At 39.6% G+C, this 17709-nt stretch overlaps 1 protein-coding gene across 9 annotated transcripts in view; it reads left to right on the plus strand.

The window, feature by feature from the left end:
- Positions 1-17709, plus strand: part of NBEA (neurobeachin) — a 680460-nt gene that overhangs the window by 645913 nt on the left and 16838 nt on the right. For 4 of the 9 annotated variants that reach the window (XM_047854707.1, XM_047854710.1, XM_047854708.1 and 1 more), the window contains 6 exons: positions 8291-8353; positions 8678-8767; positions 11415-11607; positions 13225-13296; positions 15472-15627; positions 16134-16304. In XM_047854707.1, coding sequence (XP_047710663.1) covers positions 8291-8353; positions 8678-8767; positions 11415-11607; positions 13225-13296; positions 15472-15627; positions 16134-16304 — 745 coding nt within the window. The remainder of the gene's footprint in view (positions 1-8290; positions 8354-8677; positions 8768-11414; positions 11608-13224; positions 13297-15471; positions 15628-16133; positions 16305-17709) is intronic. The other 5 variants (XM_047854711.1, XM_047854716.1, XM_047854713.1 and 2 more) reach the window with 3 other exon arrangements.

Here is a 17709-nt window from a genome sequence, read left to right on the forward strand (position 1 = left end):
TGGTGTGGACACACAGTGGAGTATCACTCAGCCTTAAAAAGGAAGGAACTTCTTACACAGGCTTCAACAAAGATGAACCTTGAGGATGTTATCCTAAGTGAAATACGCCAGTCACATGACAAATACTATGTGATTCCACTTATATGAAGTACCTAGAAGAGTCAAAATCAAAGAGACAGAAAGTGAAAGAGTGGTTTCTGGGGGCTGGCGGGGAGGAGCAAATGGGGAGTTGTTAATGGGTACAGAGTCTCAGTTCTGAAAGATCCAAAGAGTTGTAGGGACTGGTTGTACAGCAATACGAATGTACACAACACTACTGAAGTGTGTACTTTGAAAATTGTTAAGATGGCAAGGTTTCTGTTATATATATTTTACCACAATTTAAAAGAAATTTAAAGGGATAATGGAGAGAGGTTGATAGTAGTCCTATTTACAAAACTATGGGCAGGATAAAGCAGATGAACAAGGGGGAAGTGAAGCATGCAGGGGTAACATCTAGGGGCCACCCTGGGGCCTGAGCATACACAGGGAGAGAGGTAACCCTGGGAAAGCGGTGGCCCCACAGGAGCTATATGGCCTTTGGAAGAAGAATGTGACCCAACCACTGGCAAACTGGGACCTGGCAAGGGAGACCCACACAGTGAGTTTTACACCTCCCTATCTCCTGTCCTGAGTTCTCATTGGCCGAAAAGAGTGGAAACTAGAGAGCAAGAGAGTACCCCGGATGCAGTCTCTGGAGGCCCATCTCTGGGGGGCAAGGAAGATGGTCCAGCTCACTTTCGTGTTCCCCCCTGAGTTAGTCACTGCTCTAGGCAAGTTTCTTTAAGGCATCCAAGGTAGAACGGCCACTACCTGCCACATTGAAATGCATGTACTTCTCCTACCTGAATTGACCTATACTTATTTCTAAATATAAAAATTGAGCGAGCTTTGCCACCAATGGCACTGACCTAATTTGAAGACAAACTGTTCTGGAAAGAACATTTTCTATCCCAAGGACATCGTGCTTGCTTTTCACGTTCACTGTTCTCATTCATTTGTTAAGTCAGATATGTAATATCATCCTCATAATTCATCAATCCAAGGAGGAAATAGGAATCAGCAAGAGGATGATTCTCCTCTTCATTGTTTTTACGTTTATACTCAAAGAAGAAAACCAAGCACTGAGGCAGGTAAATGAACAAATCAGAATCCACTCCCTCAATATTGTCTAACATAGTCTGATAGTTAAAGCAAATGTAGTTCTTTTTTACTTGAGTTACTAGATATTTGCTTAAATATTCTAATAATTTTGCTTGTATAGACTTGACTTAATGCAGTTTATTGTTGAAACAAAAAGAAACATGTTTGTTCTTTTCTTGTGTAGTCTCTGTGAAAAACTAGAAGCGGTTGAATATAAAATAGCATTTTAATTTTTTATATAGTTTAATGTTTGTAAAGCAAGAAATAATAAAGTGCAGATATTATTTTCTTGATTTATTTTGCTTTTGTTTTTCTAGCATTAAAAAGTAATGCTTTATATGATCTTGTTTTATTATAACAATAAACCAGAAGCAAAAGCATATCAGTTAAAATACAGTCTGCCATTAAGTAATCTTTTCTTTTATCATTTCAGATTTCTCAAAATCCTGGGGTTTTTTTTCCCCTATTTGGTATCTAATTGGTAGAATTGGAGATAGAACAGAAAGATGATATAAATCACATATATATTTTTAATTGTATGTCAAAGTTGTATTTTCTGGTTAAAAAAAAGAATATCTACTTTCAAGCATTCAACTAAAATCATGCTAATAAGTACAAGCTATAAAGCAAGATGAACACAATCCTAAGGAAATTTTTGGAAAATCCTCTTCTGTGTTCCCAAGGAAGCACTTCTACTATTTTTTCCTTGAATTTTCTGAAAATTGTCAATAATTGACTGGTAATTTGAACATAGTCTGATATTTGCATTGTGGGTAGCACAACCTGTAGCACTTTATAAAGTGCTTACTTTTCTGGAAAAGTTTAAAAGATTGCACAGACCAAGCAAAATGAATGAAATAGGTCATTTGACAGCCTCCCTTATTAGCTTCCTCACACTCTCTCTCATGGCACTTAGACCTTATGACACTTCATCAGAAAGACAGTATTAAATTACATTTACAAAAAAGACTAGAAGTTGTAAAGATTCTACAGGAGAAAAATGTATTAGATTAAATGTACCTGCATTGTGGAAAAGACAAGATTAATCAAAGTTTTTATCTACTGGATACCAGAAGAGGTGAATGGTAGATACTAGTAAACCCAAGGAGAGAGAGAAAGCATGATTATTCACCTAAATAGTAATTTCTTTCTTTTAGAATATTTTGAATTTATCAGTCATTTGAATATCAATCTGAACTATAACTTCTCTGTCACTGTATTTACTTTTACCTTGGCTATGAAATCTTTCCTATTAACAGGCATACATATAATACACATAAACCACAGCATTTCACTTCCTCTTCTAAGGATTTATTTTTTGTTAAGTTTATTTATTTTGAGAGAGAGAGAGAGCTCACTTGCTCTCACGGCAGCAAGGGAGGGGCAGAGAGACAGGGAAAGAGAGTCCCAAGCAGGCTCCACACTGTCATCGCAGAATCCAATGCGAGACTTGAACTCATGTGCTGTGAGATACGTGTCAAGAGTCAGACACATGGAGTGCCTGCGTGGTTCAGTTGGTTAAGCATCTGACTTCAGCTCAGATTATGATCTCACGGTTCAGGGGTTCGAGCCCCATGTTGGACTCTGTGCTGACAGCTCAGAGCCTGGAGCCCGCTTCGGATTCTGTGTCTCCCTCTCTCTCTGCCACGCCCCTGGAAGTGGAATGCTCTGTCTCTCTCTCTCTCAAATAAATAAACATTAAAAAAAAATTTTTTTTAAGGCAGTGGGGAGGGTGCCTGGATGGCTCAATTGGTTCAGCGTCAGGCTCTTGATTTTGGCTCATATCATGATTTCCCAGTTCCTGGGATCATGCCCCTCATCCTGCTCTGTGCGGACAGTATGGAGCCTGCTTGGGATTCTGTCCTCCTCTCTTTGCCCCCCCCCATTCTCTCTCTCTCTCTCTCTCTCTCTCTCTCTCTGTCTCTCTCTCAAAAATAAATAAACTTTTTTGTAAAGGCAGACACAAAAATAGGTGCCATATGATTCTATTTATAAGAAGTTCAACAAAAGAAAAACTAATCGATGATAATTTTGATGGTGTAATTTAATTATCATCAAAATAGTGATTAGCCTGGCAGAGGATGAGGAGTGGGAAAAATTTACTGTGGAGGGGGAAGAGGGCAGTATCATCACATATGTATATTCCCATGTAGATACTACCCAGATCAAGATGTGGAAATTTCCAGTTCGGTGCCAAAGCCCTGTGTCTTGATTTGGGTGGCGTTATAAGAGAGAAAACACACACACAGTTAATTAAAGTGGATGCATATAAGCAGCTGTAGTTAAGATACCACATTCAGCAAGTACAGAGGCCCATGAAAGTAAAGGCAGATCAATATTTTCATGTTATCCCACCGAAGAGTTGCCCTCAGATAAATACATGGTCTTCCATATTCGTAAAATACCAAAGATTTTGTCAGTCACATTTGTTTTGAAAAATTCACTGTTCGAAGCCTGTTGCTTGTGATAAGTTTATATGAAATACATAAGACTTATCTCACTGTATTACATGTAAAAAGTTATGATAACTTATTGATTCTGAGATGCGTGTCATTGTCATATCTCAACACTCCAAACTGCAGTGTGTCTTACAGTCAATAGTGTATCACAGTTTAATTGGCAACATCTTTTTACTTCTTAATAGTATATAAATTAACGATGCTTCTAATAATGGAGAACATCTTAGCTTCGATTAAGTTAGGTTGGCAGGCCTATTTCCCGAGTTTTACTCTTGCCATACACATTGTAAAAATCATGAGCTCACAAATACAACATTAGTTCATTCTTTCTTCAGTGGAAATTGCAATGCAACGGTCTCCCCTCATCCACTGTTTCACCTTCCACTGCTTCAGTTACCCTCAGTCAGCCATGGTCTCGAAGCAGTGATTCTGTCTTAGCGTCAGAAGGTCAGCAGCGGTGCCCTTAGATCACAGTGCCTACTTGATTACCTCACTTCATCTCATCAGACAGGCATTGTACCATCTCTCATTGTCATCTTAAGAAGAAAGGTGAGTCCAGTGCAATGAGGTATTTTGAAAGAGAGACCACATTCATGTAACTTTTATTACAGTATATTATCACTGCTCTATTTTATCAGGGGTTATTGGTGTTAAATCTCTCACTGTGCGTAATTTATTAATTTAACATAGGTATGTAGGTATAGGATAAAGCAGAGCATATGTAGGGTTCAGTACTATCCACAGTTTCAGGCATTCTTTGGGGTCTTGGACCACATATCCCAAGGATGAGAACAGGACTACAGTAGATGTATAAAGCAATAGATTCCTTCTAATACAAATTAACGTTTTGGTAGTAGATTTTAAAAGGATTAACAAATGCCGAGGTCTGTAGAAGTCAGACAGGGACTAAACTAGTGAAGCAGGCCAGGAGGTAATGATACATGCTGGGGTCCTTCGAGTGGTGGGCATTACAAAAGGGCCCCGGTGGCTTAGCATCAGACAAGGGTGGCTGTGCGAGAATGCTGATGAACCAGCTCTTCTGGTTTTTTTGAGAGAAGCCAAAAAAATCCAACTTGTTGTATGAAATTTCCTGACCTGTAAACGTTGGCTCAGATGGAAACCATGCCTGTAGGCTGATTCTAGCCCAAGGGATACAGGCACATGACATCTGGCTGAATGTAAGCTCCTCTGTCATCCTGGCTAGAATGTAACCTCTACAAGAGCAGGAATCTCTGTTTTGTTTGATGAGTATCACAAATGTCTAAAATGATACCCAGTACATAGTAGGTGCTCAAGAAGTGTATGTTTTATGAATAAATGAAACTAGGTAGCATTATGTCTCTTCAACCCATGCAGAACAATGCATAGAAAAATGGAAATGTGCTGAATTTTTTCAGATGCAGTTTCTGATTTTCCTTTTTTGCTGTTGACTCACCAATTCCTACCTAACACTCAGACCTCAGCTCATGTCCTTTTTGGAAAGCCCCTTTCCTAACAGCCCTCCTCTCCCTGCCCCTTCCTCCACCCTGGGTCTGACACAGTCATCACTCCGGGGCTCCCTCGCACTTGGCGCTGGCCTCCACCGTGATCCTTCCACCTCCTGTGTGCCCTGATTACTCCTCATCTTATGTCCCCATGGGCTGAAAGCTTCTTGAGGGCAGGCTGGTCTCTGATTTTTTATCCCTCAGCATAGAGTAACCATTTAACAACGTTTGTTAACGTCATTGTTTTGGTGGTATTGAATTGTAAAAGGAAAGAACTCTGATGTTTCCTCTATTACTATGCTTTTCCTTTTCTCGAGCTTTCAGTTCTGCACAAATGTCCCACCGCTGCCCCACTGCTAGACTCAGCAGATGTTTTTGGACTCTGTTAGGACCAAGTCACAGCCCTGACCTGCAAAGGTTAACAGTCTGAGCAAAGAGAACTATGTAAAGCACCGTGCGTTGAATTTCATGATAAAGGAAAAAACAGTGCTATGAGAATATGGAGGGCATTCATTATGATTTAGGGATTCTGGAAAGGATTTAGAACCCTGCCCAAGGTTTACATGGAGGGGAGGCATTTTCTCATACATCAGGGAGTAGTTCTCAGAACAACCACTCAGTTGATGTGCTTCCCAGATTACAGAATGGTATGTGTACATGTCTGGGCACCCTCCCAAGAGGGCACACTCCCTCTTGACAGAAAGAAGACATTGATGACTTTCTAAAAGTGGGGGAAGGACAGAAAACATATGACGGGGGAACAGGTGAAGAAAATCAGTAGGTGCTCACTTCCCATTCAAACATGTTGGTAATGACAAGAAATAGAACTCAGAGGAGGCAGTGTGCTTTTTCAAGGTCAGAAAGACCTATATGTTTTCAAATCAGAGAGTAAGGAATTATGAGGGTAGACAGGATTACAAGATAGCTAAAAGGTAAATGCTGGAATAAGAACTTCTAGGTCATGAAGGCATGTGACGTGGATCACAAGGGAGGGGGATTGCATTTAGTATTAAAAAAAAAATAAATAAATGTTGGGCACCTGGGTGGTTTAGTTGGTTAAGCATCTGACTTCAGCTCAGGTCATGATCTCATGGTTCGTGGGTTCAAGCCCCAAGTCAGGCTGTGTGCTGACAGCTCAGAGCCTGGAGCCTGCTTCAGATTCTGTGTCTCCCTCTCTCTCTGCCCCTCCCCCGCTCACATTCTCTCTCTCTCTCTCTCTCTCTCTCTCTCTCTCTCAAAAGTAAATAAACATTAAAACATAAAATAAGTGTTGGGGTACCTGAGTGGCTCAGTTCGTTAGGTGACCAACTTCGGCTCAGGTCATGGTCTCGAAGTTTGTGAGTTCAAGCCCCACGTCAGGGTGTGCTGACTGCTCAGAGCCTGGGGCCTGTTTCAGATTCTGTGTCACCCTTTCTCTCTGCCCCTCCCCTGCTCGTGCTCTGTCTCTCTCGCTCTCAAAAATAAAATAAACATTAAGCAAAATTTTTTAAATAAAATAAATGTTAAATTTAGGAAATAGACTGTCTTAATGAGAGGGTGAGATCACAATATTAGGTTGATCACAGCCTAATATTTACCCTGATGCCATTTGAGAGTCATTTAGAATACATATGTGTATGTACTCTGAGTCCAAAAAGGATCAGAGGTGGGCCCCCTGAAGAGAACTGTACAGATTTCTGGAAATTAAGTGAGTTTCACAAGATTCTCTATTATTGTTTAATACTTCCCTTTCAGAAACAAAATTAAAGTCAAGCAAAGCATGTTTGTGGATTTAGTCCTTCCGCAACTATTTAAAGGCTATGTACTAAGTATAGGCACTGACCAAGAGACTAAACTGTGTTTAATTTTACCCCTGTCTCTCCACCCCCACCCCAGTCCTCTTTCTGGAGGAGTAAAAACACAAGCCATAGTTATCTATTGTTAGAGCAACTTTGGCTGTTCTTGATACATAAAGCTAGGGTATTGGAAATTTTCTAACCAGGGAAGCTTTAACAATAAAATTACTGCTTTTTTTTTTCTTTCAAGTAATTCTCAAGACTTTATTGCTCATGATGTGAACCTAGCCAGAAATGGTCTCTTCCCTCTTTTATAATCATAAATCTTGCACTGGGGAGATAAAGTGTGATGGTATCTTTGTGAGTGCGATTTACTTAAATAGTCACACTTTGTGTATGAGTGGACACCATGCAAACAAATGGATACATTAAAATTGGACAGCACTTAAAGAGATTTAATAATTCATCCTATTGCCTCTGCAAATAAAAGAACCAAAGCCCCGTTTATGCAATTGCTAAAATATGGCAGATAATGATGCATTCATGTTTAATATTACTAATAAATTTGAAAATTCACATTTTTATTGATAAACATTTTCTTGAAATGCAGTCTAGGCAGACAGATTGTTAAATTTAAGTACTTTATAAATGAGATTTGTAGATAGTGATGCGATTAGTGGCGGTGCTGTGTCGAGAGCTATCTACAACCTTACCTGCACTCCTAAGCACTCAGCAATGAGTTTCGTATTTCACTTTTATGTGCAACCAAATTGCACACAATTTTAGGGGAAAAATTAGCATGGTAACAGAGTAATGATCATTGTAAATATTGTGCTTCTCCTTGTTGACTTAAATTACATGCTAACAGTATTTTGGAAAAATATTTCTGTTAGTCTAGCTTAGTATATTGAATTTTTTTGCCAGTGGAATTTATATATAGAAGAAATACATAAATGTCCTATAAGATTATCTCTTTGAAATACACACCAAAAAGAAAAAAAGGCATGTTATACAGTCCACACAGTTTGAGATCCAAAATTATTTTTATTCATTGGAAGCCATAAAATCTCATTAATATTTCTATCTGCATAGGCTTTAACAAAATATTGTGTAGCTCAGGATGCCCAAAGAATTAATTCCTCTTTGGGTTAGTCATCTCCAAAATTTCAAAAAATTTTTGAGAGAAATATATCCATACCTTATAAGACACTACATAATATTTCAGCATTCATCTTAAAATAGCGTAGCATGCCAAGATATATTTTTCGTAGTGAAAATTTGTCCATACAGAAGTCATAGTGATTGCCCTCTGTATTGACTGGAAAATATGATTTTCTGAATTTTATTGTGTATCATTGGTGGACTTTATGTATCATTCTTTTTTCCCAAGATTCCAGAAGCTTATTTCATTAGAGATCCCCATACGTTCCTTCTTACCAAGGACTTTATTAAGGTATACATGCTGTATTCAGTGTTAAAAGTGTTCTTTGGTCTTTGCTGCATGCATGCACTCACAGGTTTAACATTTCCACATTTAACCCCAGCTTCTAAATAAGAATAGTGACTTGGTTAACGGAAGCATGTTTGGAAGGAGAAGCAAAGCTTGTCTACAAAATACTAACACTTGGATGATTCTGCACCCCGAGAGAAGAGCGCCTGGTGAATTTTCTGGACTTCTTTCATGGCTGACTTGGGATACACTTGCATCGTCAGAGAGTGTGTTGACCTCTCTGGTTGATGCATATTGATTGTGACAGTCACTCTCCTTCCCCTGCAGGCCATGGAGGCACAGATACAGAACTTTGGACAGACGCCATCTCAGTTGCTTATTGAGCCACATCCACCTCGGAGCTCAGCCATGCACCTGGTAAGACGTAGCAGCTTGCTGAAAGTTTTCCGCTTTCTTTGTACCTGGGTACAGGTCAAATAAAACAGTGATTTTAGCAGCATTTTTAAAGGCTTCTCAAGATATTGGTCAACTTTGCAGGCTTCAGTATGTGCTGATGCCCTATGGAGAAACAGAAGGGAGTGCAATTCTTACCTTTAAGTTCTGCAATGCTAGCCTAATTTGGGATTCACAAAAACAGCCCTCTTCTCTGACTCTATGTGCCTCTGCATAAACTCATTCATACGCATACAGGCACCAAAATTAGATTTGATTTACAAAGTAGGATGAAAATGTAATATAAACACAATATGATATTGCCCAATTTAATCTTTTGGGACAAGGTGGAGTAGGGGGGAGGTAGTTCATTTTAAGAAAAGGAAAGAAACATAAAAGTAATTTGTAGTCACTGCAGAGAGACAGTGGAGTTAAGAACAAGGGCTCCAGAGCCACTTGGGTCAAACGCCGGTTCTGTCTCTGGCTGGGGAATGACTTGGGCAAGGTATTCAACCTCCCTGTTGATGTTTCAGCATCTGTTACGTGAAAGTAAAAATACCATTTGCCCTCAGAATGTCATGACTTCACACTGGAAAGCACTTAGACCAGCACCTGGAGTACAATACATTCTCAGTAAATGTTAGCTGGTGTCATCATCGTCATTAGCTACTCATATTAAAACTTTTATTCCAGTTTTACAAGGGAAAAGGTAACATTCTTTTCATTCTAATCTGAATTTTCAAGGCTCCCTTTTCATAACAAGACAGCCATTTTTCAGTTTACTAGCAAAGTATATTACATTTCCCTCTAGTTTGAAAATGGTAATTTTTTTTTCTGAGAAACTTCTTTTTTTAATTTTTTTAATGTTTATTTTTTATTTTTGAGAGAGACAGAGAGACAAAGTGCAAGAAGGGGAGGGACAGGGAGAGAGGGAGACACAGAATCCAAAGCAGGCTACAGGCTCTTAGCTGTGAGCACAGAGCCCAATGCAGGTCTCAAACTCACAAACCACAAGATCATGACCAGAGCTGAAGTTGAACGCTTAAACAACTGAGCCACCCAGGTGCCCCCTGAGAAACTTCTTTAGAAGGAACTTATTTTTTAAACTGTGGCTTTTTACTATTATTTTTTAAACTGAAGTGGAAAACGCTTGAAGGAAAAAAGGTGTTTGCAGAATGAATTAAAGTTCATCTGTTTCTCTAGGTAATTATCAAGGCAGCAAGTATCCTAATTTTGGGGTAAAGAGCTCTGAAATATGGTTCATAAATATGGGCAAACAAATTTATAAGCTGTTCAGACCTTTAATTTATTTTATCAGTTACTTAACACATTTGTATTGAGTTCCTTCTGTGTGTCAGGCATGACGCTAAGCATTGGCAATACAGAGGTGACTGCATATTCTAGACCTTCAAGGAATCGATAGTCAAACTCCTAGTGAAACACGTAGATAAATGTGTTTGTGTGAAACCATGTTTTTTCTCTCTCCAATGGCTCAGTTTCAGCACCCTTGAGTAGTCACTAATGAACTCTTCGGATTGAAATTGGTCCTTGTGTGTGTGAGAAAGCAGAAAGGTTGTCACCAAGCACGCTGTTCCATACAAACACGCAGTCCCAGTGTAGACGTGAGGATGTGGCCTTGGAGCCTCAAGCCTTGAAACGAAGCATTTTTAATAAACTGTCCAAGAGAATATCTCTAACACTTTATTTTATGAAATGCTTTGGCAGGAGAGTTTTATTCCCGTGTTAGTTGTCTCTGTTTAATAATAATAATAAAAATACTTATCCTGGAGAAATGCCCAGTCAGGATTCATTGCTTTCCTGGGGAACATTGTTAGAGACTAAATTGGCATGGAACTGTTCATAAAGGAAACGTAGGCCTCGCAAGTTCGTGGAGCAGACGATTCATATGTGTAGAAAACAATTACAAAACATTTATGAAAGCTAAATCGTGGTTATTTCCAGCATCCCTATTTTGTGTTTTTGATGCAGTAATGTGTTGCAGTGTTTTATAGTGCTGAAACAGTAGGACGTTATAATGTCTACTTTCTATCAAGTCACATGCTAGAGTTTGAAAACGCAGATTAAGAGAAGAAAGGGGGCAGCCCTCAAGGAAGCACCCAGTCTAGAAGGGGAAAGGGGGTGTTGACTGTACCCAGTCAACTGCCCCAGCAGAGATGTGTACAGACCTCTGACAGGGAAGGCTCTTCGCTTTTAATGATTTAGGTTGGAGCCAGGAGCCCAGATCAACCAGGTAAAAAATGCAAGTACCGACCAGTTCACTTTATCGTTCATGTAAACGTTGTCAGTAACCAATTTTTCCACCAAACTGATGTTTTCGCGATGCCGACCAATTTATTCTACATCACACGACAGATCTGTAAGCGAACTTCTCACACCGCGGTCGGGCGACACTTAAATTGAGACTGGCCGTTAATGCTTCGATGTCCCCTGCCAGCGACCACACCGAGTCCTTGCCCTTCTCCCTGCGCCGTCCCCAGAGGATGCAAGTTCGCCTTGCTTTGCTCCCTGCTCGTGCTGGCCTTGTCTGTGCTTACCTCCATCTCCCCAGAGCTCTCACTAACCATGTCATCCCTTTTGTCTCCTTCTGCCCTCTTCCCTTTCTATTCAACAGTGTTTCCTTCCACAGAGTCCACTCATGTTTAAAGATCAGATGCAACAGGATGTGATCATGGTGCTGAAGTTCCCGTCCAATTCTCCGGTGACCCACGTGGCAGCCAACACCTTGCCCCACCTGACCATCCCTGCGGTGGTGACCGTGACCTGCAGCCGACTGTTTGCAGTGAATCGATGGCATAACACAGTAGGTAAGCAGGCATCTAAGCAGGTGACTTACGGAAGGTGTCTTATGAGCTGCAGTTAAGTTAAGGTAAGTGTGCTGAGGGCTACCTAATATGCCAGATCGTCTACAAAAAGCAGGAGAGCAAATAATTGCCAAACCTGACGAAGTGAGTCTCATGTGCCTTACTCACTACTGCTATATGTTAGGGCCTCGCCTCACAGAATGCTTGGCTACTGGTTAAGTAGTCAATAAATATTTGATGAATTAAAGAAGTTCTGCAAATAATTCAGGTCCTCCCACCCTCCTGTACCTCAGCCCTGCAAACAAACAAACAAACAAAAACACTTTTATCCCATATTAAATGAAAGTGAGTTTGAATCTGGATTTCCTAGATGCTGGTTTCGAAATCTTTTTCTTCCACCTAATTTATTTAGCAAATATTTGGCCACTGTGTGTCACACAGTCACGAGCACTGGGAGAACAGCAGTGAACAAGACAGACCCCACTTTCCTCCTTGGGTGGAACTGAGAGTCTTTGAGAAAAGACAACATCTAAATTGTTCAGTGATTTCCCGCGTGGTTTCTTTAAGCACATTCCTGAAAGTTCCGGCTAGTACATCTTGAAGTGATATAATTCTGGTGTCAAAATTAGACGTATTAATACTTACCTAACCAGGACAGAAATGGATGTGACCAAATGATTTATTTGGCCAAATTCACCCCTTAAGGTCTCCCTGGAAGCCTATCTCCAGGGCTAAATGGATGAGTCCATGGTGAATTGACCTGACATTTCCTCTTCTACTGACTTCTGTATTCCTCTGAAAAATGATATCATTTATATCATAACTTAATCTTCTAAGAGGCTCTAAATGCACTTATTTTATATTTATTGGTGATACTCTCAACATGAAGCATAACTACTTCCATTTGATCAGAAATATGCAACAAACATCTTAAGAAAAAAAATATAACTATTACCCACGGTAGTCTTAGCCTTTAGAAATGTTTTGCGCTGAGAAGAAACCTATAAAGGATTCATTTTTTCGCTAGCATTGTTCAAAAGTATTATATATGTTATATAATCACATGTAAAAAATTATGACTAATGAACTCAATCAAGCCCTAAATATTAATCCTCTAAAAGTAGCTTTTCCTGAGCTTAAGGTCTTAGGTGTGTGTCATTTCTACTTACCTTCAACTGACTTGTCATAAATTGAGTGAAGCTGGGAGCCCCATCTCCCCCTCTGCCCTGGCCTAGGTGAGCCCGGCCATGCTCACACCCACCACTACGTGCAGGCACAGCCTTTCTTAGATTTCAGGCTCCTTGGTTGCCCGGAAATCTTAGCTCTCTGACGGGTTCAGGGAATGTTATGGTCTTCTATTTTGTGCTGTTTTTTCATGTTGTTAGAATGAGAACAAGACTCTTTTCAGCTTTCCACGTCTCCATGGAAACCAGGAGTCCCTGTTGTGATGATTTCTTTTGAGAGTATCTACAAAGATGTGTAGTATGACAGTCATTCTTACAATTTGCCAAATAACTTCTAAACCATACTTTGCCACAATCATCATGAAACACTGCATCTTAGGAAATTCCCCCTTTCTGAGAATTTTATGGTAGTTTTCTCCTTCTGTTTAAACTTTAGGCCTCAGAGGAGCTCCAGGATACTCCTTGGACCAAGCACATCATCTTCCTATTGAAATGGACCCCTTAATCGGTACGCTAACCACAAAAATACATTTTCATGAATGCTGGCTGTGCACAGATTCCTGTGCACTTACTACAAAAGACAGTCGAATGGCAATTTTTCTGCCATAAAATTAATGTGCAAATAACATGAAATTACCATCAAGGGGCTGTGTAAATCATATGCCATCTAACAACTTTTTGGTATTTACAACAATTATTTGTGGCATTTTCTTGATATTTTAGGAGGTTGTTTAAATTGGTTCTAAACAAGACAAATCATTCCGAACTGTCCTTTCTTTCTGCCTAAACTATTCTTTGACAACTTTATATTATTTGAAATAGGTAAGGCCTCAAAAAAAATTATTAAAGCGGGGGGCACCTGGGTGGCTCATTCGGTTAAGCGTGCGACTTTGGCTCAGGTCATGATCTCACGGTTTGTGAGTTCGAGCCCCGCATCAGGCTCTGTGCTGGCAGCTCAGAGCCTGGAGTCTGCCTCGGATTCTGTGTCCCTCTCTCGCCATGCCCCTCGCTCATGCTCTGTCTCTCTCTCTCCCTCTCTCAAGAATAAATAAAACATTTAAAAAATTTTAAAAATAAAAAAATTATCGAAGGAAACTAATAAGAAGGACATCTTTTCTAAAAATCTCCATTCAACAGGGCCAACTTTTTTAAATTAAATATTTCATATGAATTGCAAACTATGAGCTGTAACTCTTTGCAACAGATAATGGAAATATTTTAAAATCACATACACATTTATTAGCACGGGATCCTGAGCAAGCCCCTTAATTTTTCTAGGCCTCAGTTTCCTACCTGCAAGATTGCTGATCATGATGTTTGTTCTGCCTATCTCATGGGATCATATAGAGAACTAATTAGAAAAAAGTTGAAAATGGTATGAAATATTATAAATCCATATACAAGTTTTGGTATTCTTTTCTTAGATTAATTCACCCTTCATCTCTGAACCCAGAAATAAATTAAAAGGTGGCCAGTTCAGTTAGTTACTTATACCCCTACACAAAATAGCATTTATATGTCTATGGGAAATTATAAGGTTTAGGACTAGGAATATTTTTAGAGTCTAGTCCAACTATTCCTTTGTCCGAGAGACTTCAACAATGTCACATACAGCTAGAAGGTAATCATGGAAAAATTAGCAACTCTATTCTAATTAATCAAGACCAATTATGCAGTTTTCAAGTGACTCAGAACCTTTGATTTTCTTTTCCTTTCCTACCTTTTTGTTGTTGTTGTTCCATTTTGGGGGGCTTACCTCCCTAGTCGTTATTATTGTACCGTTAGAGGGAATCCACAAAGAGTGGCACTTCAGTCTAATTGGCGTTAGAGAGTGCGGGTGATCTCCTATGTCTGCATCTTCTGTTTAAGAATTCAGCCCAGGGATTTCGCCTGAAAGGACAGAGCAGAGCACGGGACAGGCTGGCATGCAGACAGGCACTGGGGAAATCAGACGGTGTCTCCGAGTTCCTGACTTTATTCAGATTCAGTCCCAGCGCTATCCCCTGATTCTCTGCCTGTCTCTTTCCTCCCCAATCCTTCTCCCATGTTTTTTATTCCTCTCCTCCCCTGCCAGCCCATTCTGGAAAGGCCTTCTGTTTGTTGACAATCCAGGTCTTTAAGGCTGCTGACCTAAAGCTCCCTGTGGGGCTGCCCACATAACAACATCCCATGCTCAAACCCTTCCCCCTTTTCTTTTTCCACATGAGTTGTAAATGCCATCAGAAAATGACAGATTGGGGCAAATATTAAGACTTTTTTTTTTCCTTACATACCATACTTCACATAATGTTTATTCCTTCTTTATTGTGGAACTTGTTGGACACTAATGAACTGGTGCATAGTGAACATGGATACAATTAAATGCTTTCAAATACTTTTTACTTTATTTTAAATTCATTATCTGAATTCTTCATATTGTTGTTATTTATTGGTGGAGAAAGAACTTAAATTTCTGACAACTTTTAAATATGTAATATGGTTCATAAATAGCCACTGCTGCTTAAAAAAAAAAAAAAGCTTATGTTCCTCATGGGGAAATGTTAAAAATCTTAATAATCTTATAGCCTCAAAAACCCATTTCTAGATCAATGAAGCATAAAAATATTCCTCCTGTAAGTAAGTAAGAGTTTGATGAAACTCTTGTGGAGTCCTTCTTTAAATTCTCTTTTCCATTTATGTTTAGCCAATAACTCTGGTGTGAACAAACGGCAGATCACAGACCTTGTTGACCAGAGTATACAAATCAATGCACATTGTTTTGTGGTCACAGCAGATAATCGCTATATTCTTATCTGTGGATTCTGGGATAAGAGCTTCAGAGTTTACTCTACAGAAACAGGTAAGCTTAACTATAAAATACCTTATTCCCTTCCAAATGCCTATTGTTCTGTAAAATAAAATCATACTTAATAATGTAGGCATTTTCATCTTGAGTGCCAAGATCCAAATTAAATGTTCACATTATAAGTAACTAGTTATAATGCCATCCATTCCAAACCTCAGCGTGAGTCCTGATTTCATAGGACAAATAGGACTATTGTCCCTTTCCCAAATCAAATCCAGTAAAAGACCTTAAACCTCCTTCCCCTTAGTCTGACCCAAACCCTGGGGACTACAAATCACAGTTGTGTTGTTTCAGAAGTCATTTCCTTAAAAATCCCAAGTAACATTCTTGTATTGTTTTTCAGAAGAAATTCAAGAAAGCATCTGTAGCTAAATTTGAATTAGCTTATAAATGTTCACGTTTACAGATTCCCTTTTCACAATCTAGTAAAATAAAGTTACGCTTATTACCATTTAAAGGAAAATAGCAAATGAATTAAACCCACCCTTTCTGTGTTTCAGGGAAATTAACTCAGATTGTGTTTGGCCACTGGGACGTGGTCACGTGCTTGGCCAGGTCGGAGTCATACATAGGCGGGGACTGCTACATTGTTTCTGGGTCTCGAGATGCTACCCTACTTCTCTGGTACTGGAGTGGGCGACACCATATCATAGGGGACAACCCGAACAGCAGTGAGTATTTGTCTAGAAGCGTCCCCTCAGACAATACATTTATTTAAACATACTCTGCCTTTTTTATTTTTCTAACAGCTTTTCCTGGGGTTGTGAGACTTTTAAAAAAGGAGAGCTTTACGTAGCAAAAATGTTTGTTAGAATGTCACTATGTTCAAAGTACAAACAAGGGCAACCACTGTAACCTTCAACCTGGGAAAAGTCCCAGGTCCCCTCACATTGACCCTCTCTTTGGCAGCCCATCCCCAATCTCCCAATGTCTTTATCCTTCAGAAATCTCTTTCAGTGTCACCTGGTCCATTAAACTTCTTATAACTGCTCTCAACTGAATATACTCTCTCCCTTCTCTGAATTTCCTCAGAGTGCCTCAGTGAGGACACTTCTTACTTTCTACCACACAGTTGAGTAAATATCTCTGTTTATTCATTTAACAATGATTGAGAACTCCCTTCAGATTAGGCATTGGGAAGGCAAAAACTGAAGGAGACAATTTCTTTGTGATGGTTCCTGAGTATTCTTTATTCACCAGCGCTCCCTAAAATATCCCATAGGAAAAGAATGCGGGGAACTCCAGAGTAAAATAATTTTAGAAAACTCTGCATATACTCTTATTCTCTAGGTAAGTTCTGGAAGTCTTACACAAATAAATCTGTCGAAATTTGTTTAACCCATTCTGCTCCTGGCAGAATAGTTATTATTCTTTGGAACTGCTGTTCTGAGGAAACACTGAAATGGACTATGAGTCTCTCTCTTTCCATTCTCAGTCTCTGGTTCCTGGCAAAGTGACACACATAATGGCTTTTTCAATAAGTATTGTTAAATGGAGAACTAGATATTGAAGGAAGATGGCGGCTTAGGAGGACGCTGGGCCCACCTCGTCCTGCTGATCACTTAGATTCCACCCACATCTGCCTAAGTGGAGAACTAGATAAGAGATTGCCTAGAAATAGTCACTGTTTTTAATTACCAAGGTTTCAATAGTTTCAATGCAAATATTTCCTATAAAATAGAGAATGGTTTCTGGAAAGCGTTGATGATGTCTGGTGCTTAAACCGGGGTGATTCTAATTGTAATTCATACATTGGTCACAGCTTAAAGAATACTCCAAAACCAACTGAAACATGAGTTTGGGTCACATGTACAACAAGACAGAGATAAGAATTTTCCGGGGATGCTGTGTACCTGCCACTGAAATATTGTAAGAGCAGATGAGACGTGCATGAGATGCTGTGTTCCAGCCACGTGGCTAGAGCCTAGCTGAGGATGAAAGCCCAGTTGTATAATCTGTCCACCTTGCCAGTCCCACCCACCCCCGACTCTTACACATTTTGACAGGAATATTGCAAAAATAGGAAATGGCTTTTCATTGCTAGGAGCCAAGGCCCTATCATAGTAGAGAAGAAAA

This window comes from Prionailurus viverrinus, chromosome A1, assembly GCF_022837055.1.
Source record: "Prionailurus viverrinus isolate Anna chromosome A1, UM_Priviv_1.0, whole genome shotgun sequence".
Classification (NCBI taxonomy): Eukaryota; Metazoa; Chordata; class Mammalia; order Carnivora; family Felidae; genus Prionailurus; species Prionailurus viverrinus.